This window comes from Saimiri boliviensis, chromosome 11, assembly GCF_048565385.1.
Source record: "Saimiri boliviensis isolate mSaiBol1 chromosome 11, mSaiBol1.pri, whole genome shotgun sequence".
Taxonomy (NCBI): domain Eukaryota; kingdom Metazoa; phylum Chordata; class Mammalia; order Primates; family Cebidae; genus Saimiri; species Saimiri boliviensis.
This window is the reverse complement of record NC_133459.1, coordinates 86,436,284-86,463,576: the sequence shown is the minus strand read 5'-3', so window position 1 is coordinate 86,463,576 and position 27,293 is coordinate 86,436,284. Positions and strand designations below refer to the sequence as shown.

The 27,293-nt window shown below is 35.9% G+C and overlaps 1 protein-coding gene and 1 pseudogene across 5 annotated transcripts in view; both read right to left on the bottom strand.

Moving 5' to 3' along the window:
- Positions 1-7,380: 7,380 nt before the first annotated feature.
- PKN2 (protein kinase N2) overlaps positions 7,381-27,293 on the bottom strand; it is a 161,308-nt gene continuing 141,395 nt past the window's right edge. For all 5 annotated transcript variants that reach the window (XM_003943260.4, XM_010331123.3, XM_003943261.4 and 2 more), the window contains 7 exons: positions 25,668-25,844; positions 20,910-20,972; positions 18,308-18,384; positions 15,148-15,290; positions 10,337-10,444; positions 10,031-10,111; positions 7,381-9,943 (listed from right to left, as the gene is read on the bottom strand). In XM_003943260.4, the coding sequence (XP_003943309.3) occupies positions 9,740-9,943; positions 10,031-10,111; positions 10,337-10,444; positions 15,148-15,290; positions 18,308-18,384; positions 20,910-20,972; positions 25,668-25,844 (853 nt within the window). In that variant the 3' untranslated portion in view covers positions 7,381-9,739. The remainder of the gene's footprint in view (positions 9,944-10,030; positions 10,112-10,336; positions 10,445-15,147; positions 15,291-18,307; positions 18,385-20,909; positions 20,973-25,667; positions 25,845-27,293) is intronic.
- On the bottom strand, positions 10,451-15,130 carry LOC141580293 (elongin-C pseudogene; annotated as a pseudogene).

Below are 27,293 nucleotides of genomic sequence, written 5' to 3'. Positions count from 1 at the left end.
CAAGAGCACCATTCAGCTGATCTCTAGGCCACAGAGGCCCCAGCGTGTTTCATAAGCATAAACTTCTATTCGTAATCCTCACTGGCATTTCTTGGGAAGTATTTAAACTGGCATTTCAGGAGACTCAAGCTTGCACTTGGTGAAAGAGGAGGGAAAAGGTGACTGAGAGGAAAAAACTTCTCTTTCCCTTTACCCACACACTACTAAACTTTTCTGACACTAATGTGGGGGTATTTCACCACACAAACTTAGTAATTCTTGCAGAGACACCAGCTTGGTGTCCTATAATTCAATTCTGGCACTGTTTACCTGGACATATATGCATCAGATCCCACAGGTTAAGGGTGCATTCCCACAAGAACTGCCCCCACTTCAGATACCAATCACAAATAGTAGGTTGTCACCAAATCTTCAGCAAAAAGTTGGGGCTTTCGTTGGCCTCCTTTAGGTTCCATTATTGTGCTAGAGCATCTCGCATGACTCAGAAACACATTTAACAGCTTATTATCAAGGATATTAGAAAAGATACAGTTGAACAGACAGATGAAGAGATGCATAGAGCAAATATGTGGGAAGGGCACTGATGGCCTCTCTGGGCACACATCCCTCCTGGAATCTTCACATGTTCAGCTGCCTGGAAGCTCTCTGAATCCTCTCCTTTTGGATTTTATGGCGGCTTCATTTTGTAGGCAGGATGGATTACATCACTGGTCATTGGTATCAACTTTCAGCACCTCTGGATCTTGGGGAGGGAGAGTGGGACTAACCCCTGTAATTACATGGTTGGTTCCCTAGGCAACCTGCCCTCATTTGAGGCTATTCAGCAGCCTGCCAAGAATCATCTCATTAGAACAAAAGATGCTCCCATCAGCCAGAAAATTCCAAGGGATTTAGGAGCTTTCAGACTCCCTGATCATTGAGGAAATTACAAAGGTCCTATCCAAGTGCCAGTCTAAATCCCCAGACCTCCAAGAAGTCTTCATTGAATTCATAAAATTCCAGGTTTATTTGCTTGGAACTGTATAAAGTGAGTTTGGCACATCTTGTAGTTTAAGAAAGCAAGGAGGTACTCAAAGACCAATGGGTCAGTTTGAGGCAATCTGAACATCCAAGAAAAAAGTAATGGTTTATAATACAGTAAACTTAAAAATCCAAGCAGCCACAGTAATACACAATATCAACAGCAAAAGCAAAGAAAAGCTGAGGGGAGAAAACGCAAAAACTTAAGAAAGAACAAGCTAAGAATGGCTACTAATCAATACAGAAGGAATACTAGAGATAGAAATTATTTTGCAACTACCAATGTAATAATTTATTCACATGAAGATAATAGGAAGGATAAAACCACTGAAAGGAAGGTTTTTGGAAAATAGAATATCAAATATTATTAGCTACAAAGGAAAAATACATCTTTATAAAGAGTTCTGGGGATCCACCTTAACCATGTGATTGAACTTGGCTCAGTAATACATATTTGACATTGCATATCGACTTATGAAGTATGCCATAGCACTGATGTCGTATTACTGGGAAAAAAAAATTGGAATTTTTATCTATTTTCATCTTATGTTTTTGAAAGTTGACTGTTGACTGGTCTAATTTAAAATCAGTCTTTCCTGCATTTTCATGCTTTTTTTTTTTTTTTTGAGACGGAGTTTCGCTGTTGTTACCCAGGCTGGAAGTGCAATGGCACAATCTCGGCTCACCGCAACCTCCGTCTCCTGGGTTCAAGCAATTCTCCTGCCTCAGCCTCCCGAGTAGCTGGGACTACAGGCATGCACCACCATGCCCGGCTAATTTTTGTATTTTTAGTAGAGACGGGGTTTCACCTTGCTGACCAAGATGGTCTCGATCTCTTGACCTCGTGATCCACCCGCCTTGGCCTCCCAAAGTGCTGGGATTATAGGCTTGAGCCACTGCGCCCGACCTCATGCTTTCTTATAACATATTCTCAATGATTATGTTCTGCTTTTGACACTTCCTGTTGAATCTATTTGAAATGTTTATGTATGATGTGACAGGAATTCAATTTTTTACATTTCCACATGGATTAATTTTTCCTAACTCTATTTATGTAACACTTACTTCTTCTTCCACTGAGTTGTCTCTTCGACGTTAAAATTCCAGATACGTGTGGGCCTGTTCCTTGACTCTCTACTGTCCTATTTCTAATATGCACCAACCCTACACCTTTTAAGTCTTACGTATGTTTTTAAGTACATAATTTATATCTAATTACTTAGCATATAGTTATATAATAGAATTACTACATAATTGCCATATCTTTATGTCTTGGTATCTAGTAGGGCAAATTCTCCTTTCTTTAAAAATTTCCTATTTTTAATCCTTTGCTCTTCTACATGAACTTTAGAGTAAGCTTGTAAAGTTCCACAAAAAAATCATTGGGATTCTGATTGGGGTTGTACAGAATCTACAGACTAATTTGAGGAAAACTGACATCCCATCATAAAGAAGACCTATATTTACTTAGGTCTTCTTTAATGTTTCCCAGGAAGGTTTTTCTTACAGGTCTTGTATGTCTTTTGTCCTATTTATTTTTAGGTAACTTAGTTGTTACCGTTGTAAAAGTTGTTTTTCGAATATCGTGCACTCTAATGGTTTGATGCGATAGAAACATAACCATCAACTTTTGTGTCTTCATCTTAAATCCAGTATCTTGGGTAAACTATTATTGCTAGCAAATTGCAGTCTTTTGAATTTTCTAGGTCGACAATCATAACATTTATCTGCAAATAGTAGCTGATCTATTTCCCCCTTTGAATCCTTATGCCACTTAGAGTAGCAAATCACAATGTTGAAAAGTAGTAGTAATGACAGGTATCCTAGTCCTATTCCCAATGTTAAAGGGAATGATTCCAATGTTTCCTCATATGAAATGTCATTAGTTTCAGTTTTTTGGTGGTTTTAAAAAATATAAAAAAAATTTATCAGGTTAAAGAAATTCCTTTTTAAGAAAAAAAAAATCAAGAATGAGATTAGCTTTTCCTTTATCACTTTTTCTCCTTCAATCTGTTAGTATGGCAACTACAGACTTTCTAATTTTAAGCCATCCTTGCATTCCTGGCATAAATCCAATTTGATGTGTCTTTTCCAAACATGACTGAACCTGGTAATACTTTATTATTTTGCATGAATACAAATGAAATTTGCTAGTAATGTACTTTCCTTGTCTATTTTATCTAGATTATACTGATTTCATAAAATGAGTTGGGAAATAAAATCAGTTATAAAATCAAAGAGAGTTCTAAGACAACCACTGTTAATGAGACAGATGCCTCTAGAAAAACCATTTGAAAAGCCATCCAGCAGAATGCTTCCTCATTCCTAGGGAACTCACTTCCTGGTCTCTACACTGCTTTTGATGTTTCTTTTCATCTAAAAAAAATATACAGTGTGCAGTAACCTTTTTTTTGAGACAGTCTTGCTTTGTCGCCCAGGACACAGTGCAGTGGCACAATCTTGGCTCTTTCCAACCTCTGCCTACCAAGCGCAAGCGATTCTCCTGCCTCAGCCTCCCCAGTAACTGGGATTACAGGCATATGCCACCGCAGCCAGCTAATTTTTGTATTTTTAGTAGAGATGAGGTTTCCGCATGTTGGTCAGGCTGGTCTTGAACTCCTGACCTCAAGCCACCCACCCACCTTGGCCTCCCAAAGTGTTGGGATTACAGGTGTGAGCCACCACACCCAGCTGCAGTACCTTTTAATGAAAATACGGGGCTCGGCATAGTGGCTCATACCTGCAATCTCAGCACTTTGGAAGGCTGAGACAGGAGGATCACTTGAGCCCAGGAGTTCGAGACCAGTTTGGGCAATGTGGCACATGTCTGTAGTCTCAGCTACTTAGGAGGCTGAGATGGGGGGATCGCTTGAGCCTGGGAAGTAAAGGCCGCAAAGAGCTGTAGTTGCACCACTGCCCTCCAGCCTGGGTGACCCTGTCTCAATAAAACACAACAGAACAAAACCAAAAAAACCACCATCGAAAAAAAGCCTGCCACTGTTTGTTGTGGCTATTGTTTAACAGATGATCCAGGTATTCTGGTGATGCTACCTTGTGGCATAGTTATCCTGAACACATTTTTTTTCAGTGTATTAATGGTATGTTTTTTACTGTTAAGTATTTATGTGTAAATAAACATAAAACAATGATTCCTTATCGGCAGCACATAAATTCAAAGTTAGAAATGACAATGATGGTAAACCACCACAGGCTGTCTACATGAGTGGCTGTGATAATGACACCTTTGCCTTCTTATGGGTCAGTGTACACAAACTTTGTTTCATACAGAAATTTAGAATATTTTATAGTTACCTTCAGGTTTATGAGTATATGTGGATATGAAATGGAAACCCTCTCTACTCTTGACATTTACTTTGTCGGTGTGTCTAAAATCTACTTAGATATTAGGTGACGCTCCCATAGCTTTAGCTGGAGTGGATTTTGCATTACATAGTTTTCCTCATACTTCTACTTTTGGCTTCTCCATATACTTCTATTTCAGATGTATCTTTTTGCAAATATTATACAGCCAGATTTCTCTTTTTAAAATCTAATCTTAAAAATCCTGCTTTTAACTAGTGAATTTGCTCCATTTACATTAACTGTGCTTTGGATTCATTTCTACTATCTTGTCTTTGGTTTAGAATTTATACTAACTATACAGTGAATAGCCTTGGCATTTTACAGTGAACCTAAAATCTAAAGTTAATCAATAACTTAACATTCCAACAATAAAAAGACTACAGAATACTGTAGCTCCAGTCTTCACTATCCTGATTTTCCTGGCACTGCTATCTAGAATGTGTGCTTAGGAAAAAAACAAGAAAACTCAAAATTCAGTAATCTCTTCTTTTCTCTTTGATTTAGATTTATTTACCCAGGTGTTTGCCATTTTGCTTGTTCAAAAACCTTTTTTGTATCTGTGTCACCCTTCTGGCATCATTTTCCTTCTTCTTGAAGCACATTCTTTAGAACACCCTTTAGAACAGCAAGCACTCCCCTTTTTAAAAATATCCTCTGCCCTAATTCTTATAAAAATAATTTTATTTTTATGTAATTCTAGGTTAACCTTTTTTTTCCCCAACACTCTTCAGATAACATTTTATCTTGTTGCCATTGAGAAGTCAGCTGTTAGTCTTGCCTTTATAGACATTTAGTCCCTTCTCTCTGGAGAGTTTCAATGTTTTCTTTGGTGATCTTCCATTTCACAATGGTTCTACACATACATTTATATTTATGCTGTTTGGGAAATATCGTACTGCTTGGTGATTTTTCATCTCTGAGAAACTCGCAGCCATTATGTCTTTATTGCATCTCATTCTTTCCTCGAGTCTCCATTCCATCTTCCATATCTCTTAATCTCCCTTTTATATTTTCCATCTTCCTTTATTTGGGAATCATTTTTCAGTTTCCAATCTCCAGTTTTCTTCAACTGTCTAACTGCTGTTTAATCTTTCCACTGAATTTCCTATTTGAACAATTTTCCACTTTTGGATTTTACAAATGTTTAATTTAGTTAACATTTTCATTTCACATATTTATACTGATAATTTTAGATATATAAATACTTTATATATAGCTAATCTGTATCTTTTTTTTTTTTTTTTCAAGATGGGGTCTTGCTCTGTCACCCAGACTAACTACAAGGCAGTAGTATGATAACAGCTCACTGTAGCCTTGACCTCTGGGCTCAAGCAATCTTCTGACTTCAGCCTCCAAAGTAGCTGAGACTACAGGTGCATGCCACCATGTCTGGCTAATTTTTGGCTTTTTTTTTTTTTTGGGTAGAGATGGGGTCTCACTGTGTTACCCAGGTTAGCCTCAAACTCCTAACCTCAAGCAATCCTCCTGCCTTGGCTTCCCAAAATGTTGGAATTATAGGTATGAGCCATTGTGCCTGGCTGATAATTCTAATGTATGAAATCTCTAACAGGGATATCTAAATTTAATATTTTTTGTTAGTGCTTATTCAAGGTAACTTGCTGTCTCTCTCATATGTTTAGGGATTTCTGACAGTGTATTACTTGATCTTAATCTGTGGAAATCTGATGGTCCCATCCTGGAGAAGCTTCCATCCAGAGAATATTTCCTTTTAGTGTCAGGAAAAGAGTGACATGCAAACTAAAATTTGAACTCTTCTAGAGGATTTAAGCACAGAACGTTAAGTCCTGATGTCAAGGTTTCTTATTCTCACAATTATGTTGCTAGAGAAATCTATCCTTGGTAACTCCACTTCTCCTGGATGCCTGCATTTTCAAACCAGCTCTTTGCCATGTGATGCCTATCTTCTCCAACTTCTGCTGCTCTGCCATACTCTGTAGACTCAGCTTCCGGTTCTCTCAGCATTCCTACTTTTGTGCTTGAGCACTCCCACTCTAACTCTTAGGTTCTGAAGCGCTAACTTGTCCAGATTTTGCTCAAGTTTGTTTGCTTGTTTTGGAGTAAAGGGTTGCCAGAGACCACCCTTACCTTTAATGAAATCAGCAATACATCAAATTACATACCTTATTGATGGTCTTCCACTAATTTTATGTGTGTATACATATTATTTTTAATAACTTTTACATCTCTACCCATCATACTAACATATAGAGCCAGTATCTCAGAGAAATCCTAGACCTCAAAAGACGGCTAGAAGGTAAATAAGAATTCTAAATTTAAATTAGGATTATGATCTGGGGATTAGTATTGCTTCTTTGGATTTTTTGTATTTACTCCTTTAGTTGCTTTGGGAATACTGGTAGTATCTGCAAAAATCTCGTTAGATTTGAATCTATATGGCAGATTTACCAAGTCAATAAATGATAGCAATTTCCATTATGTCCTCAATTTGTGTTACAGGGGAGCATGGATCATTTTACATTTCTAAAATATTCCATTTGTAATTTCTAAATAAGATTGCTATAAAATGACTAGTATTCTGTTTCATTCATTTACCTTTTGGAGAAGTCAGGTCCTAAATTAAAATAAGTTAACCTCAAACAAGATAAAAGTACATACAATACTGGTGCTTTCATCTTAATATTAAAGCAGGCTGTTCTCCATTCATCAACATTTTGTTGCTTAAAAAAAACTTCCTATTCTCAGTATCTATACACAGTAAGCAGTCCATAAATACGCTTCAAATAAAAGATGCTACTGACCTTATAGGAGCAGAATACAAACTTTTCCCATTATTCCCAGCGAAGTGGACAATTTGCTCTGAATGTTCATGGTTTTTGCCTTCCCTAGGGCAAAAAGTACTTACAAGAAGGCTTACTAAAGTTAATTATTAGTCTTTGAGATTTTGAACACAGAAAAGTTAAAGAATATTTTAGTCATTAGGAAATTTCTAAAAAGAAAGAATACTTGAAACCAAAGTTACAAATTTCAATCTATTTAGACTTTAATTTGTGCATTTGTGATAATTTATGACTGCAAAACACTTGTTTTCCTAGAATGACATAGTGAAAGGCACATTTCATTTGAATGCATAGTGTACCATTCTAAAATATCCTAATTTCTTTACAAAGTGCTTGAGCAGTCATACACATACAGTAATAGCAAAATATATTTACACTCTATAAAGCTTAAAATTTTAAATCTGACTAAAATATATATAAACTACAGAAAAAAATTAGTGCTTTCTTCAGCTTAATTGTGTAAATAGACCCTGCCCTCTAATTTTTTTAGTGATTGACTTCAATTAAAAAAAAATTCTGTACACTGTGTAGTTATAAAATGCTATGTCAGTTTTTAACGCTAAAAGCCTATTTTAGACATTACTTTCTTTGCATATTTGAGAACCAAAAAAGGTGAGCAGACTGTACCTCAAAAGTATTTAGTGTTTTATTTTAATGTTGTATTAACACTGTTTAAATTAAAGCCAGACAATTAAGCTAAGTTCCTCTATTGTCCTTTGCCAAGAAAGTTAACTGGCATTTTAAAATAACTTTAAACCACATATTCTTCCCTCTTTCTATAATATTTTCTCCCAAAGGATCTTGAGTAATAAACAACTTGGAAGGTAATGTAAATGATCTCTGGACAATTTTAATTGTTCTCAGAGTACAATGAAAAGATGCTAAAACATCCCAGCAAGGCTGAAATATTTATAAATGTTTTTAGCTCAACTCTCCATAAATCAGTGTGCTTTTTCATGTTCCTCATAAGATTTACACCTAAACAATTTTTAAGAGATGAGCTCACTGTGATTAAATAGTTAATTCAGTAAGGTTACTCAATAGTTTGCTATTCCTGAGGTATAATGACCCTAACATGCTAAGCACAGGATCAAAGATGCTATTACTAACCTAAGAAAAAACAATAAAGTCATAGTCTAGGAGGAAAAAATGTAAAATCAAACCAAACCCAAACAAAAAAGTACAGGCAAGTGGAAAGTCATGGTTTACAAAAAGACAACCCTATAAGAGTATAAAAAGCCACAGACGGATCCTCTGAAGAGTTGTATAAAATATTTGATCAAATTATTTTTGAGACTTTTGAGGTACAGCTTTAGTGTTATAATTTTTTTTTATAAAATATAGACTGTTTTATCAAAAATATTTATACATTCTGTTACAACATATTGCTTTTGCCCTCAGTAACTGCCAATATAAAATCTGGATCCAGTGGCCTAAAATATACAAATGCACTTAATGTAAATGCTGGAGTTTGAGGTGTCTGCTTGGCCACTGTACAAAAGTGATGAAGTGGTGAAATTAAATAGCAAGCCTACAACACAGAATACATTACAACTTGCACATATACATGTTCACAGCATGTATACAATGATAATCCCTATGGTTTAACCAACTTATAGTTCCCTTCTAGAGCAGACAGACATAAAAACAAGGTGAAATAGGTTGGTAGATTCGAGTGACTATCAAAAAAGGAGTAAGCAGTTCACTGATTCTGGAAGAAAATATGACTGAACATACTGAGTGTCTAGACCTTGGGAATGCATACAGGTAACAATATCTTGGTTCAGCTGATTAAAAGTTCTCATTCTTAACATCTTAAGTAAATGCTGATCTTGTTTGTTTCAGCACTCTTTAATAAACAAAATAAATTGTTTGGCAAGCAGCTCTGTTGGAAAGCTATAAGCCTCTGTTACATGGTTGATAAAATAAGGCAATATAAAGTTTTCTCCTAATAAATACAGAACATTTATAAAATAAGACATCAATTAAAAAAAAAATCAAACCCCAAATTGTGTACAAACTATGTTTTTTGATATTACAGTAATTTCTTTTTTTTTTTTTTTAAAAGAGCATTTGCCTTATTCAAACAATCACTTTGTGTGAACAGTAATAGCATTCCGAGCCCTTTTTTTCTTTTTGTAAAACATAGTTAAGTGATTAATTTTCCTCCCACTTAAGGCAGGCATATGGCAAAGGTAGGGATTATAAAAGAGTGGTTTTTTTTTTTCTTTCTTTTTTAAAATAGAGTATTGATCCAAAAGTATTTGTGATGGATTTTCATGGCCGATGTTTACTCAACTTAAACTCCATGAAACTGTTTCCAGTGCTCATATTTACGCTGAAGTACATTGAGAAGCCACTTTTCAAGAAGTATTAGAATGGTTCTTTTTAAACAAATCTTCACGTTTCAATTAAAAAAAAAAAAAAAAAAAAACAAACTCAGAAGCTATTGGTGGCACAGAGAGCAAATGAAGGGTTGCTATTTTTAAGAGGTCTTCTTGTGAGTCAGTCTGCTTGGTTTCGCAGTATCTAGTAACTTAACACCAATCAGCAATGTAGTCAAAATCTCTGAACATTTCCTGTTCCTCATCCGAAAGTATCCTTGGTTCTCGAGGTGGAGTGAGAATAGGTGCTTCTGAGGTAAATTCATCATCAAAATTACTAACATCTTCTCTTCCTCTTATGGTAGGTACAAATGGTGGCTTTACTTTTTTGTCCATCAGAGCACTCCAGTCAATTAGCTGGATCATAAAATAGAAAATCACTAGTTTAGTTTTCTACATCTAATCACATTAGTTTCATAAAAAATTTAAAATAGTCACACTTACCCGGAAAAATGGGTGCTTTTTTACATCTTCTGCATCTTTCTCACCAGCCCCAAGGCGCCGTTCAGGATTTCTTCTTAACAACTAGCACAATGTAAGATTAAAAAGTTAAAATAAAACCAATAGACTGAAATTGACTGATAAGAATTATTACTTTAAAATCTCAGATGTATTTTGTCTGTTTTTGTCTAAGCCATGCAACACTTATGAACTGAAAAACAACTTCTGAAGTTCTACTGGGAAATTTTCTTTAGTATAAAAAATTGAAGTAATCAAAAAAAAAAAACTTATCCTTATTTTAATTCTTACCCTTCTCATTATAGAAATGGCTTCTGTAGATAAGAACCTTGGATACCTTACTTCATCATTTACAATACTGTCAAAAACTTCCTCTTCATCATCACCAGGAAAGGGAGACTAGAAGAAATACCTTTGAGTAAGTTAAAGCAAGTTTTAAGACGGTAAAATCTTATTACCTATTCAAAGTACAACCAAGATCCAGGCAGTGAAAAAAAAAAAAAATCCATACCTACCAAAACAAGAATGACAACAAAAGAACTGTAAGAAGTGACAATAGATATGCATCTATTACAGAGGGAATATACCATATACTCTTTCTGAAATCTTTAAATTTTATAGAAATTTATAAGTTTGTCTATCTCATGTATGTCCATCATTATCATTAAAATTTTGTCTATCTTACATATGATATGACCTTTCAATTAATTTCATTCTATTCCATTTCATTCCACTCCATTCCATTTTATTTCATTCACTCAATCACCTACTTGGCCAGATAGTCAATTTTTAGAGTGTCTAACAGACAGTGGGGAATATTTAGTTAATAGATACAATCCTGAAGAACCTTAATCTTGTGGAAAGACAGAAGAAAATGGATAAGGTTAATATGGTAATAAGTGTTATGTAATAAAGGAAAGCAGTCTTTGGAAATACATCAGCTATGAATGTGCTTTGGATTTTAAAGTCAGTAGTAAATTAATGGTGGTAAAACACAATTAGAAATTAATAGGCATAATGACTATACTAAGCAGCAGCTACTAACAAAATTGGACTGAAAAGAACCCAAAAAGCACACACTGCCAGGCATTTTTTTAATGCTCTAAATACAAAAAGTCTTAGGGCATTTCAGTAAGCAGAGTATTAAAATCATTTTTCATAATGACCCTGAGTCATAAAAAAAGTAGTTACATTATATTCAGTATGACAATTTGATTCACAAAGAGATAACCTTTCACCCAGGCTGAAAATGTGTCTATCAAATGTGACTGCCTGTCACAGAATTTCAGATGGCTTAAAAATCACTTAATTATTTTTAAAATCAGAAAGCAAATGTGTAAGTATCATTTAATTCCTTAAAATCACTGAAAGGAATCAGTATCTTGAACCTTATTTTCTCATTGGCTATTGAAGAAATACAGGTTTACTTATTCTCATTAGATTTGATTTGGCTGCTTGCTTCCAATTAAGTTTTAAAGAATAATAAGCAGAAAGCAATATCCAGGGAATGGGAGCAATCTTTAAGGAATCTGTGAAAATAAATTCAGAATCCAACTTCTTAAGGCTGAGCCTTCTAATTTTCTAATCTGACTGCTCATAGCTAAAAAAATTTCAAAGCTTTCAATTACCAAAACCTTAGTTTGTTAATTTACTCATTCAAAATACATAAATCAAATATACTACCTGAGACATGTACTATACTCAAAATACTTAAATTGAATGTAGTACATGGGACAGTCTAATTTCTCTTGGGGACTGAAACAGCAAGTCAGGGGAAATTTTTGTTTTACTAGAATTATCAATGGGAATTTCAATGAATAATACAAAGAGAGCACTTGTATCTTCTGCTTGAACAATTTTGTGCCTGAAAACTGTCACTCTACAAGTATCTGAATAGCAAAGAAATATCTAAACATTTGTTAAAATGTGTAGTAAGCACATTTAAAATAAACCAATAGTCTGTTCAGATGTCAACACTGACAGCATCTAAAACCATGTCCGGCATTACGTTCAAGCTCTCTGGCATCTTCACTCTCGTCTGAGACAGGAAAAAAGGGACTTGGGATGTTTGTTTATTCCTGGAGTCTTTCCAGTCCTCAAAACTAGCAGAAGTATACAAATTTGAAGATGTATAACATATCCAGTGAGTTTATAATTATTTGTAATAATTGAGAAATCTGACATAAACTTAAGCCAAACCTTACTTTCATCATAGTTAAAAAGAAGTTATCACTAGCGTTTCACTAATGCTATAAAACTATGAAGTAGACTGATGAGTTTTAAGTTTAGTTCTTTTACCAGCTACCTGCTTGTGGAGATACTAAGAAGAAACTGCAAGTAATAACTGTGAAGAAATAGCCAGATTCATTGTCTTTTATCTTCTAGGTAATTAAGAGCTCAATCAGCCGGGCGCTGTGGCTCAAGCCTGTAATCCCAGCACTTTGGGAGGCCGAGGCGGGTGGATGACAAGGTCGAGAGATCGAGACCATTCTGGTCATCATGGTGAAACCCCGTCTCTACTAAAAATACAAAAAATTAGCTGGGCATGGTGGCGCGTGCCTGTAGTCCCAGCTACTCAGGAGGCTGAGGCAGGAGAATTGCTTGAACCCAGGAGGCGGAGGTTGCGGTGAGCCGAGATCGTGCCATTGCACTCCAGCCTGGGTAACAAGAGCAAAACTCCGTCTCAAAAAAAAAAAAAAAGAGCTCAATCAACTAGCTCTTTTAAAAAATATGAAGCTTCCTTGTTTTCTGCCAAATCCTCCAGTGGCTTTATAATAGGAGGGAGTAGAATCAACTGGCTATTAATTCTACAGTATTTTATAATAAACTCATATTATTTTACATGTCATCTATAACATGGAGAACAAGTTTTAAGCAAGCACATAATTGAATCTCATAATATCATACTTACTTGAATATTAAACAAAACAAAACAAAAAACCCCATAATGTTACTTTTAAAATAAAGAAAGGGGGTGGGGAGGAGTTCAAGTATGCCAGAGCTTACAGAGGATTATTTTGAGAACTTTTGGCATTCTCAGAAAGTAAAAGCCACTGTGGACAGGGACTAAAAGAAATCTTTCCAACCTAAACACTGCACAAGAGCTTTTTTTTTTTTTTTTTTTGAGACGGAGTTTTGCTCTTGTTACCCAGGCTGGAGTGCAATGGCGCGATCTCGGCTCACCGCAACCGCGGCCTCCTGGGTTCAGGCAATTCTCCTGTCTCAGCCTCCTGACTAGCTGGGATCATAGGCACGCACAACCACGCCCAGCTAATTTTTTGTATTTTTAGTAGAGACGGGGTTTCACCTTGTTGATCAGGACGGTCTCAATCTGCTGACCTTGTGATCCACCCGCCTCAGCCTCCCAAAGTGCTGGGATTACAGGCTTGAGCCACCGCGCCCGGCCACAACAGCTTTTCTAAATAGAGGTGAAAATTCAGATCTGGACTACTGGTCTTAAGAACAGAAACAAGGCTGGATGAACTGAATATCCTATCCTGGAGCAGCAAAGCCCAAATGCTTTAGAGATATATTCTGGAGCCAGAGTGACAAGGCTAAAATTCTAGCTCTACCACATGAGAGCTGTGTGACATTAAGCAAGTTATTAATCTCTTTGTGTCTCTATTTACACCTCGGAAAATGGGCATAAGATCACTATTGAGCATATTAAAGGCTGTTACAAAATTAAACAAATATTTAAAGCACATAGAACAGTGCTTAGCACATGACAAATTTTATTTTAATTAGCCATAATTCTCCTTTTCCAAAGAATCGACTTCAATTTGACATACCAAAAGGGGCTATCCATCTGGATAAACTAAAACGATTTATTTGTTTGGGGTAAGTGCCAATAAATGAAACACAGAACAAAACTTTAGAAATTTCTGATATTCAATTTGATGATTTGTTCATTCAGCTTCTAACTTCTTTAAAGTGTGCAACAAAGATTGTTGGCATGGGGAAACTGCAAAATAATGAACCAGTCCCTTAAAATAATTTTTCTTGCATCTCCAGTTCATGTCCATTCAAGTAGTCTTCAATTACTTATTAAAAGATTTACTCTTTCCAAATTTCACCACAATTCAACATTCCTAACAATTTATAAATAACACATTATTAGCCTCTTATTATTGCTTTATTTAACATAACTATTTCCTAATGGTAATAATTTCTATGTACAACTCAATTATCCTCAGAAATTTAAGTTAATCTACAGAAAACAGTAGGAAAAAAATGTTAATCTTTTTAACTCTACCGTTTTTGAAGGCAACATTTCTTTCTTTTTCTAAATTATAATTTATTTTATTTAACAATCTAGGAAGTTTGCAGCCATAAGCAGTTCTAGTACTATTTCAGGTGCAATTGGATATTCAGGAATCTTGGTGGAGTTGTTAGTGTAAAATACATGCATACTTTTGATAGCACATGTGAAGGTATCTCTCTAAAACTGACCTAATTGGTTTCATTCTCAGCAAACTGACCTAGGCCCCTCAACATGGCTTTCATTGTGCCTGATGTTAATGCACACTCTGTTTTTACAATAAATTCATGGCCATTGGACAATATCAATTTGACATATATGGCATCATCAGGGCCTTCACAGCCACCATAGGTTTTCTCCTCTCCATTCATTTTGTTCTTATGAAATTCTACTTTGCTTCCTCAGGAACTTTAGTAGTTTCCTGGTGAGGTAAGGACGCACAGTGTGTCACTCACTTCCATCTAGAGGAAGTCAAAGGTAACATTTATTTCTGACCAATCTATAGTGGGCTTTTCTTTACAGGTACAGAGTACACTCTTTTTATTAGTCTTCCTATTATTCTATTCCCTATAAAGACTATGTCTTACAATCAGAAAACATAACCAAAGCACAATACTGAAATGCAAGGAAAAATTTTCAAAGCACTGGCAATGCATTCCACAAACTACATAAAAACTTTATTAAAGAAAGATAGTTGACTACTAGTATATTATAAATATTTATAAAATGTAAATTCCATTCCACTCATACTGAAGACAGTATTAGGTGGTTTTATAAATCACATTGCTTTATTATTTCAATCATCCTTCCTCTGTTCTCTTACCTATTTCACACTGCTTACCTCGCCAACAAGCATTTCATATATAAGCACACCAAGGCCCCACCAATCTACAGCCCTTGTGTAAGAAGTTTCTGTTAATACTTCTGGGGCAAGAAATTCAGGAGTGCCACAAAATGTGCTTGTTCTGTCTCCATATCCCATTCCTGGAAAAGATACAATTTAAACATTTGTTAGCAAATGAAACAAGTCTAGCATAAAAATAATCAAAGATATCTTTGGGAGGTAAAATTAAAGTTGCACATTTGTGTATGGTGAACAAATTCAGACATATCAAATACATTTAAAGAAAACAGTAAAATCTAGTATAGCAAAAACTGCAATAGCAATGCTACTAATTAATGGGTAAAAATAAGCAAAATATCCATGTTTCTTTTCAGTTACTATTTTTTCTTGAAAAAAGGGAGCTAAGAAATCACAACAAAATGAACTGATTGTGAAGTTCTATCATCTTTCTAATTCAATCTTAAATACACTTATTTACTTCATTATAAAAACATTATAAAAAAATAACAGTTTCAAAAATACCAAAAAGCAAACCCTTGGATAATCAGAAGCTGACCAAATGTATCTTATAATATAGAGAGATAGGGCCGTGAACCGTGGCTCACACCTGTAATCCCAGCACTTTGGGAGACCAAGGCGGGTGGATCACCTGAGGTCAAGAATTCAAAACCACCCTGGCCAACATGGTGAAACCCGTGTCTACAAAAAAAAAAAAAAAAAAAGATACAAAAGTACAAAAAATTAGCTGAATGTGATGGTGCCTGCCATTACACCTGTAATCCCAGCCACTCAGGAGGCTGAGGCAGGAGAGTTGCAGTGAGCTGAGATCCTGCCATTGCACTCCAGCCTGGGTGACAAGAGCAAAATTCTGTCTCAAAAAAAATAAAGTAATTAAAAAAATAAAAAATACGTGTGTGTGTGTGTGTGTATAGAGAGGTGGGGGCCGGGGGGCAGAAAGGGGGAGAGGGAGAGGGAGAGAGGGGGTGAGGGAGAGAGGGAGAGGGAGAGAGGGAGAGAGGGAGAGAGGGAGGGAGGGAGGAAGGGAGAGAGAGAGAGAGAGAGAGAGAGAGAGAGAGAGAGAGAGAGAGCGCACACATGAGCGCAAAATAGTACGGGTTGAACATCCTTAACTCAAAAAATCCCAAATCTAAAATTTTAGCTCCAAAATCTGAAACATTTTGGGTACCAACATAATGCCATAGAGAATTTCCTAAGTATTTAACAGATGCTCAGTTTTATAACAAAGTTATTTAAAACATTATAAATACTTCTCATTCTAAGCATTTTGGATAAGTGATACTCAGCCTGTATTAATATTTAGCTAACTAGATTTTAGGTATATGTTCCTCATGTTTATTAATATGTTAATCGAATATAGTCTACATACTGAAGATACTGTCTCTATTCCAAAGTGTTAAAAACTTGTCATAAGTGTCATCTTATTAGGAATTTTTAAAAAAATCTCTCAATTCTAAATTAAGAACAATTAGGTATGCATATATAGTAACTGTAAAACAGAAATGAATTTGTATGTCTATGAACCAAGACTTGAAGGGCAAAATTAGATACAGTAGCATATAGGGGTGAAGAAATTTTTTTGGCAAAATTTTAACACTATCATAATGTTTTTTATTTTCTTCAATAAAATGTTATTTTAAAAAAACAGTGACATAGTATTAATATCTATATAAGTTCTGCACCAGCCTTTTAGTGACTTGGCCAAAATTAGGAAAAAGTTAATTAACAAAGAAATAGAAATTATGTTTCTTATAGACTGGTAAACATCCATGGAAGTGGTTAATATTAGGCTCTAGACTAATAACCTGGTTTAAGTTCCAGTTCTGTCACTTGTTAACTGTGAGAGCTTGGGAAAGTTGTCTAACAACAAAGCCTAGGTTTCCTCATCTGTATTATGAGGGCTAATAATATCATCTACCAGCATGGAATGATAAGACAAGGAAGACCCAGATGGGTGAGAAGGTGGGAGAGGGATGGATGGTGAGAAATTACTTAATGGGTACAATGTATGTTATCTGTATACAATGTATATCTTAAAAGCCCTAATTTCATCACTACACAATTTATGCATGTAAATTATCAACTAGCAACCAGACAATAAATGATTTTTGTTTGGGTAGTGTTTGAGGTGTCTATTGACTATTCAGGTAGAGCTGTCTAGTAGATAGTTGAATATATATCCATAGGAAAGGAAATAATAGATTTGGGAGTCATTAGGATATAGCTGCTAGTCAAAAAATGGCAGTGAAGAACAGCCAGCTAAGGAGAGATGCTGAGGAACAAAAGCATTTAGATCAACCGTGTCCAATAAAAAGAAGCCCAGTTAGAGAGAAGACTTACTTGACTCAGCAATTAGATCAGTGGGTATGTGATGGACATATTTCTACAGAGTTCATTTATTTATTCATCTAACTACTTATTAATCAAACACTTACTGAATACTTAAGATGTACCAAGGACTGTGTTATGTACTATGGAAACAAAGCTAAATAAGAAACAAGAAGCCATCAGTGTAGAGGGAGACGATGTTAGTACTAGTAAACAGAAAGAACTATGTCCTTTTTTAATAGTTGAGGAAATAGACTCAAAGAGGTTGAAACTAAGTTTTCCAACAAAAAACAGCAAATACTGGCAAAGCCACAATTCAAACCTAGGACTGTTTGGTGCCTAAGCCCATGATCTTTATCCTTTCTTATGTTACCTCTGATTCAAATTTCCCCCATTTATTTTTGAATATACAAAAAACATACTTGATATATCTATCTCTATTTATTTTCTATTTTTAAACACTTCTAGTTTTAAGAAGCTGAAGTATATTATCAGGCCTATGAAATTCACTGTGTATAGTCTCACCAGAATAAATGAATTTGGTGCTTAATCAATAATTTCTTAGAGTAGTGACAGAATTATTAATAGTGCAGAGAAGCTTATTATGATTTCTACACATCTAACCTTATTTGTACTCACAGAATAAATTCTTAATGTGATAAATAGGTTATATGAACAATTTCTTTATTATATCTGTAATGTCCAAATGAAGAATAAATTAAAAACGGTTTTCCATAGACAAACTTGAAAATTACTGATGTACAAAGAAACAGTATTTTATCAGAAAACAAACTTTAAAACATTCAATTACCTTCTTTGCAAAGACCAAAATCAGCAATTTTCACAAAGCCCTCTGTATCTAGCAATAAGTTATCCAATTTCAAATCTCTGTTCAGGATAAAAAGATACAGCATGGAAAAAAAAATTAAAGAAATCAGTAGGTTATAGAGTTAAAAAAATATTTTCAACTGGAACTGTATTTTTTCTTTACTAAAAATGGGTTTTCCAAGTTATGATTTGAGATTTAAATACTATTATCCCAAGCATTCAGTTTTCTTCCTTTTGGTAAGTTTACTTATCAAAAGTAAGTAAACTTACTTTTATATCAGACAGCTTATGAGAAATTATTCTCCTGTTACATAAAAAAGGAAAAATGTATTTAATTTGTTATTTGTGTTTATCTAATTTAATTCAATTTTTTTTTTTTAAGAGAGTCTTGTTCTGTCACTCAGGCTGGAATGCAGTGGTGTGATCTTGGCTCACTGCAACCTTCACTTTCCAGGTTAAAGCAATTCTCATGCCTCAGCCTCCCAAGTAGCTGAGACTACAAGTGCCCACCACCAAGTCCAGCTAATTTTTCTGTATTTGTAGTAGAGATGGGTTTCACCATGTTGGCAGGCTGGTCTCGAACTCTTGACCTCAAGTGATCCATCTGCCTTGACCTCAAAAGTGCTGGGACTACAGGCATGAGCCACTGTGGCTGGCCAACTTAATCCAATTTTAAAGTCTGCTTATATACCATCCATAAGAAAGAAATGTAAGGTTGACAGTATTAATAAAACATCAGAGGGCAGGTTTAATCATCTAAAAGAATGAGAGAAAGCTGTCCATCCATACTAATAGATTACAAATTAGGCAAATTGACAATATTTTATCCATTTCTTTTTTTTTTTTTTTTTTTGAGACGGAGTTTCGCTCTTGTTACCCAGGCTGGAGTGCAATGGCACGATCTCGGCTTACCACAACCTCCGCCTCCTGGGTTCAGGCAATTCTCCTGCCTCAGCCTCCTGAGTAGCTGGGATTACAGGCACGTGCCACCACGCCCAGCTAATTTTTTGTATTTTTAGGAGAGACGAGGTTTCACCATGTTGACCACGATGGTCTCGATCTCTTGACCTCGTGATCCACCTGCCTTGGCCTCCCAAAGTGCTGGAATTACAGGCGTGAGCCACCGCGCCTGGCTTATCCATTTTTATAAATTTATTTTTTATTTTTGTGAGACAAAATAAAAGACAAGGTCTCACTCTGTTGTCCAAGTGGAGTGCAGTGGTATCGTAACGCCTCCCTGCAGCCTCAACCTCCCAGGCTCAAGCAATTCTCCCACCTCAGCTGCCTGAATAGCCAAGAGTATAGGCAGATGCCGCCACTCCTGGATGATTTACAAATTTTTTGTAGAAACAGGATATCACTATGTTGCCCAGGCTAGTCTCAAACTCCTGGGCTGAAGCAATCCTCCCACCTTGGCCTCCCCAAATGCTGGGGTTACAGGCATGAGCCACTGTGCCCAGGAAATAGTTTATCCTTTGGGCTAAATAGGACCTTATCATGAAAACATCATTAGAAGCTTAAATAAACCAACTAGGCTTGGTGGCTCATACCTATAATCCCAGCACTTTGGGAGGCCGAGGTGGGTAGATCACCTGAGGTCAGGAGTTCAAGACCAGCCTGGCCAACATGCTGAAAACCCGTCTATACTAAAAATGCAAAATTAGCTGGGCATGGTGGCAGACACCTGTAATTCCAGGTACTCAGGAGGCTGAGGCAGGAGAATTGCTTGAACCCAGGAGGCGGAGATTACTGAGAGTCAAGATCGCACACTGTACTCCAGCCTGGGTGAACAAAAGCAAAACTCCACCTCAAAAATAAAAAGAACCTTAAATAATCCAATGTTTATAGTCTTCTACTTCTGACTAGCCTTCTCATAATCTGCCTGGTCTTGGGCAGTAAGCGCTAGTAAAGTGTGGTTCACAGACTAGCTGCTGGGTCACAAATTACTTGTTACTAGTCTGCAATTTGATAAGGAGCCAATACAGAGATCAGCTACATCACCAATATACTATTTTCTTTTTTTTTAAGATGGGGTTTCACCATGTTGGTCAGGCTGGTCTTGAACTCCCGACCTTAGGTGATCTGCCTGCCTTGGCCTCCAAAGTGCTTGGGTTACAGGCATGAGCCACCAGGCCCGGCCACCAACATACTATTTAGTTTAGTTGACAGCAAGGCTTCTTAATGACGGAAGCAGTGTAATGTTTTACACTCTCACAAGCTACTTGTCTTATCATGGACACATTTTTAGTAGTATTGGTCTATAGAATTTTTTTGCAATGGGTCGTTTGAATGCAAAATATTCATTAGGATGAATATTGTTGAGAAATGCACTATCATAGACCAACTCATAATTTGACGATTTTAATTAGAAAATGTGCTGTGGATTAGGAAACAAAGTTCATGATATAATCATTGTGCTGACCACATACATGTCTTTCAAAATTGGTGTTTGATGTATCAGATGAAGGAGAAAATTAAGAAGCTGGTTAAACGTAAAATGTCCTGTTTAAGAAAAAACAAAACACTATCTTGAATTCTAAATCACACCAAGCAAGGCATTAGAAAAAAATTAAAAATTTACTTACCTATAAACAATTTTGTGTTCATGTAAATACTGCAACCCAAGAACTACACAAGCAGCATAAAATCTGTTTGAAGAATTAAATCAACAGGAGTTTAATAAATTTCACTACTCTTGAATACCAGCTTACATGTTTGTACTTCAACGCAGACCTGTCATTAATGTATTTCACAAATATTTGTTTAGTCCCTACTATGAGTCACACATTGTACTAGACATTAGGGGTAAAATTTAAAAATTGGAAAAGTACAGTCTTGACAATGCAAGCCATCAACTTTGCCTAGTGGAGTCACTGAGAACCTCAGAGGGGACATTTGATCTGGTTTTGTAGGAGGAATTACAATGTACCATAAGGACAAAGGACAGTGTGACAGGCAGAAGTTTGTGGGTGAAATACAGGCTACTTACCTGGGAGAAAAAAGAAACAGAGGTGCAAAAAGCATAACATGTTTGGTAACAAGTAAGTTTGGTGTGGCTGAAGTTTGGGTGTAAATGGGGAAGAAGGTGGAGATTAGCCTGAAAAGATAGCCTGGGTGAAGGACCTTGAATGTCATATTAAGAATACTGAAATTTTTTCTCCCTGTGACAAGAGAATCAAACCATTTTTATCAGAGGAGAATAATGACATTTATGTTAGAGTTTTCTGGTAGCAATCTGAAGGCTGGAGAAGTAGGTAGAGATCCAGAGGAAAAAAGGACAGATAAGGCTTTTATCATAATATGGATGAAAAGATCCTGAGAACATCCACTGTAGTGGTAACAAAGAGTAAGATTCACAAGAACTTAAAAACTCACATGACAGAAGGTGGTATCCCATTACAGGATAAGGAAGTGGGAAGAGCTAACTTTCAAGATATCTAAGATAACTTTCAAGGTTTCCATCTTAGTAAAATGAACAGATGAAAGAAACAGAAGTAGCCAAGGCTCTGTGACAAAAGTAAGTTTGGCATTTCACATGTTGACTTTGTCTGTGGGACAGGTGATGGTATCTGAAAGTTGGGTTTATGGGTTTGGATCTCAGAAACCTTGGGCCAAGGAGAAAATAATTCTTGAGGCTCAGGACCATGTTTGTCTTTTCAGTTTTTATCCTAAATGCATAGTATAATGCTGATATACATGACAGGCTTATTGAACAAGGAGGAAATGAATGAATAGATTTAAAAATGCAAATGTCTTCAGTGTAGAATAGCCTATAAAGAGGTACTTAGGAGAATTAGCTTTTAATTATAAAAGTAATAACATGAATATTTTCTCTGTAAAACATAATACCCTTGTCCAAAGTACACCATTTCATCCATCTAGCTCTATCTCACCTCAATTACACTGCCTCTCACAGAGATAACAATTCTTGTCACTTTAACATTATTACAAACTTTCAGAATATATTTACATTCACATGTAGACAATATAGCTATGTTTTGTATTTACCTATTTTTATAAAAATGGATTAGTAATTTTTAAATGTGGGGCTTGGTGGGGTGGTCAGGGTCCACCAGGCAGTTTCATCAGGGCTTAGACTCCCCAACACAGAAATAAAAAACAAAAACAAAAATAAAATAAAATGTAACTACTTAAAAATACTTACTTGATTATACATTAAAAATTATATAACTTACCAGAAGTTTTAAGGATCTACTGAAGTTTATTAAAATAAACAGAAGCTTAACATTGCTCACTATGGTCAGGCATAGGCCGGGCGCGGTGGCTCAAGCCTGTAATCCCAGCACTTTGGGAGGCCGAGGTGGTGGATTACGAGGTCAAGAGATCGAGACCATCCTGGTCAACATGGTGAAACCCCGTCTCTACTAAAAACACAAAAAATTAGCTGGGCATGGTGGCACATGCCTGTAATCCCAGCTACTCGGGAAGCTGAGGCAGAAGAATTGCCTGAACCCAGGAGGCGGAGGTTGCAGTGAGCCGAGATCGTGCCATTGCACTCCATCCTGGGAAACAAGAGCGAAACTGTCTCAAAAAAAAAAAAAAGATGATCAGGCGTCACGCCTGTAATACCAGCACTTTGGGAGGCTGAGGCAGGTAGATCAAATGAGGTCAGGAGTTTGAGACCAGCCTGGCCCAACATAGGGAAACCCCATCTCTACTAAAAATACAAAAATTAGCTGGGCGTGGTGGCCTGTGCCTGTAGTCAGTCCCAGCTACCTGGGAGGCTGAGGCAGGACAATCTCTTAAACCTGGGAGGTAGAGGTTGCAGTGAGCCAAGATCTGGTCACTGCACTCCACCCTGGGTGACAGAGCGAGACTGTCTCAAAGAGAAAAAATTGCTTTAGATAGTTAAACATAATTTTCTTGCAAACTTACTTTAGTGGCAAAACACTACGGTAACAATTTAAAAATACCCCCTTTTTTTTTGAGTTGAGAGTCTTACTCTGTCACCCAGGCTGGAGTGCAGTGGCATGATCTCGGCTCACTGCAACCTCCACCCCTGGAGTTCAAGTGATTCTCCTGTCTCAGCTTCCCAAGTAGCTGGGATTACAGGCACCTACTACGTCGTCCAGCTAATTTTTATATTTTCAGTACAGATGGGGTTTCACCATGTTGGCCAGGCTGCTCTAGAACTCCTGAGCTTCAGTGTTCCACCTGCCTCTGCCTCTCAAAGTGCTGGGATTATAGGCATGAGCCACGGCTCATGGACGATTTCTTTGTTTGTAAACAGACTGCCTTAATTGGGTATTCTATCTAAAATACATTATTTTATTGAATGCTCCTGTGTGTCAGGTATTGTGTCAGTCATTTTCACTTATTAGCTAATTTAATCTTCAATCAAGCCTTAAGATAAACATTTTACAGAAGCAGGAAATGAAGCTCAGAAAAAGTAAGTAATACATCTAAAGTCAGACTACCTAACCAAGCTAGAAATCAAGGTATTTTGATTCTATGGGTTCAATCAATAAAAATTCACTGATTGCCTAATATGTGCCAGGTATTCATTTAGGTGTTGCACTAATAAACAGGACAGACATGGTCCCTGCTCCTTTCCTTTAGTGAAATAAGACAGATGATAAAAATTTACATCACATGATTTCATGTAGAACTAAAATGATCTAAAGGACAAAACAGAAAATAGAGTGAACGGAATTGGTTAGTGACGTGATATTTTAGCTAAGGTACTCAGAAAATTACCTTTAAAGAAATGACATTTGATCTGAGAACCGAATGATAAAGAGAGGTACTTCAGATTTGGAGTTCCTTAATATAGCACTGTATTCTTCCATTTTCACTGGATTTTATGATTTTATTTGTATATAATTTATATTCTCAGAAAAAATAACAGTTTCTTAATGTAAACTACATTTACATATTATTTTAAAAACAAAAACAAGCTTAAAAAAATAAAACCAAACAAATTCCCATGGCAGCATAAGGCTAGGCATAATTGTAATGCTCTGCTTTAAATATTGAGGAAATGATTTATTGGTAGCCTTCTACTACTTTTTGGCTTTTGCCTCCTTTAAAAATGTTTCAGTACCCATTAGAATTAACCCCTATTTCCTCACCTGAAACTTGAAGGTTATGACAGTATTACACCTATCTGCTCTAAATACCTCTAATGGTTATGACAAGAATCAAATAGAGGAATCAAACTGAAAGTACAACATGAAAGTCAGTTGCTATTTCATCAGATTATAGACGTGGAATGAAAACTAAACAGTAAATACAATAGAGATTACTACTGGGTTTATGCTTCCTATCATTCGGCATATATTCTACAGGTAGAGTTGGCTGGACTTGTTAACAGCCTGAGTGTTGAAGGTAAGGGAAAAAGAACATCAAGAATGACTTTCTGTGTTCTGGCTTGAACCTGATATTGCTGTTTAATAAAATAGGGAAGACTAGGAGAGTAGCAGGCCTGGGGGAGTAATGGATGAAGTGGGTAGAAAAATGGAAAAAATCAGTTCGGTTTAAGATGTTAAATAAGATATTTAGCCACACAAATGGAAAAGCTAGCTGACCACTGAATATTATTAGAGTTGGAAGTTTAGGTAAGAGGACAAGGCTGGAGACACGAATTTGGTAAACATCAGCATGCAGGATATAGGTATTAATAGCACTTTCCTAGGTTCAAATCCTAGCTACACCATTTAACAGCTGTAAAATTAGGATAATAACGGAAAATATATACACATGCATATGTAATTTCAAGTATTTACTATTATTTAATCTATTTGAATAAGCCAAACCTTGAATTTAAAAACTATAAAAAGGGTTTAGTCTGCTTTTTTTCTCTCTGTTTGGAGGCAACACACACACATTTCTTTTATAGTTGTTCAGAGATACTTTAAGCACAAGGAAGCAAATATTTGATAGATACTCTTTTAAATTATCCTTTAGAAAGGTAAGCACAACTATTTTACATAAATATACGATACAGACTCTTCTGTACTTTCTTTTCAAAAACTAACAGTGAATTTTGAGTATAATTTGTCTTTAAAGCTGTAATACTGGATGGTATTCTCCAGTGAGAAAATGTAAAAGCAAAAAAAAAAAAGAAGAAATTTTACTAAAATGAACCTAAACTGTTTATCTAAACTATCAATTGTGATTTAGGGTAATCCATGACATTTTCAACACAGACAACAGAATACATACAAAAAGTATTTGCCAAAAAGGTATATAAGGAGTTCTAATATTTCTCACAAAGATCTATTTCGTTAGGAAAAAAAATCTAAAATTCACAGAATCTCTTTTCTTCCCCAGAATGAAATCAGTCATGGGAGAACTCAGACAAATGTCCAAAGCATACTCACACAGCTCTTGGTTCAGAAAAGACATCAGTATGAATGTGCATCATTAGGTCCCCACCGGCAGCATATTCCATTACAAAGCAAACATGCTCTTTGGTTTGGAAACATGCAAAAAGGTTCACCAAAAAGGGATGCCTTACACTATTCACAGTTTCAAAAATTCTTTTTTCACACATCAGGCTGTAAAAGAAAAGATTTAAAAATAAGCAGATTAAAAATAATTCTAGTTAGAAATAATATTCTTTATAAATTACTAAACTTTAAAATAAGCACAATTTTAACTATAATTTAAAAATCATAACATGTGGTCTTAGTTTTGCAATATGTGCTATGAAAACTGATCTACCTAAAATATGTATCTTTAGTTGAAATATATTAATAGAAACTAAAACATAATTAGCATGACATAAAAGATTATAGAGTTCACATTGATAGTCTCAGAATAGCACATATATGGTTAGTGGTTATAGTTAATTTTTTAAAAGGCTTAATTAAGCATGAATTATAAAAATTCTTCAGGAATTGGTCAGAGATTTTAGCAATTTAAAGCATATTTTGAAAAATTTAAAGTTTGTGGTGAAGGTAATTTCAAGGACAGTATCTATAATTCACAAGCTATAGTATTCAATTTTTTTTATCATATAAAATTGATATAAAGTTGAGAGGTACAGACATGCTGCATAAAATTATAAAAGACTGGAAAATAAAGAGGCTACATGGCAAAGTTTCTAAATGTTACTACATATTAAGGCACTATTATAAATAAACTCATAGAAGATTAAAAAGAATTAATAGGGCCGGGCGCGGTGGCTCAAGCCTGTAATCCCAGCACTTTGGGAGGCCGAGGCGGGTGGATCACGAGGTCAAGAGATCAAGACCATCCTGGTCAACATGGTGAAACCCCGTCTCTACTAAAAATACTGAAAATTAGCTGGGCATGGTGGCGTGTGCCTGTAATCCCAGCTACTCGGGAGGCTGAGGCAGGAGAATTGCCTGAACCCAGGAGGCGGAGGTTGCGGTGAGCCAAGATCGTGCCATTGCACTCCAGCCTGGGCAACAAGAGCGAAACTCCGTCTCAAAAAAAAAAAAAAAAAAAAAAGAATTAATAGTTTTTATTTTTGTCACCATTTAAATTTACTAGAAAATAATGTACTAAAAACTTCTTTGGACAAGATTTGTAAGACATATTCTAAAACATCTGCTTTATTAAGCCAATCTGAATTTTGGGTAAATGTAGATAAAACAATCAGATGAAATAAGACAACACTAAGATATTTTAGGATTAAGTAGATGTTCTCTTCATTGTCTATAGTTTTGTGGTTTTTTTTGACACAGGGTCTTGCTCTGTCTTTCAGGAGCTGGAATGCAGTGACATGATCATGGCTCACTGTAACCTTGAACTCTGGGTTCAAGTGAACCTCCTGCCTCAGCTTCCTGAGTAGCTGGTACTACAGGCATGTACTACCATGCCTAGCTTTTATTTTTTGATAGGAACAGGGTCTCACTATGTTGCCCAGGCTTGTCTTGAACTTCTGGTCTCAAGCAATCCTCCTGCCTTGGCCTCCAAAAATACTGAGATTACAGGTATGAACCACCAGGACAGCCCCTGCCCATAGTTTTTATTTATGG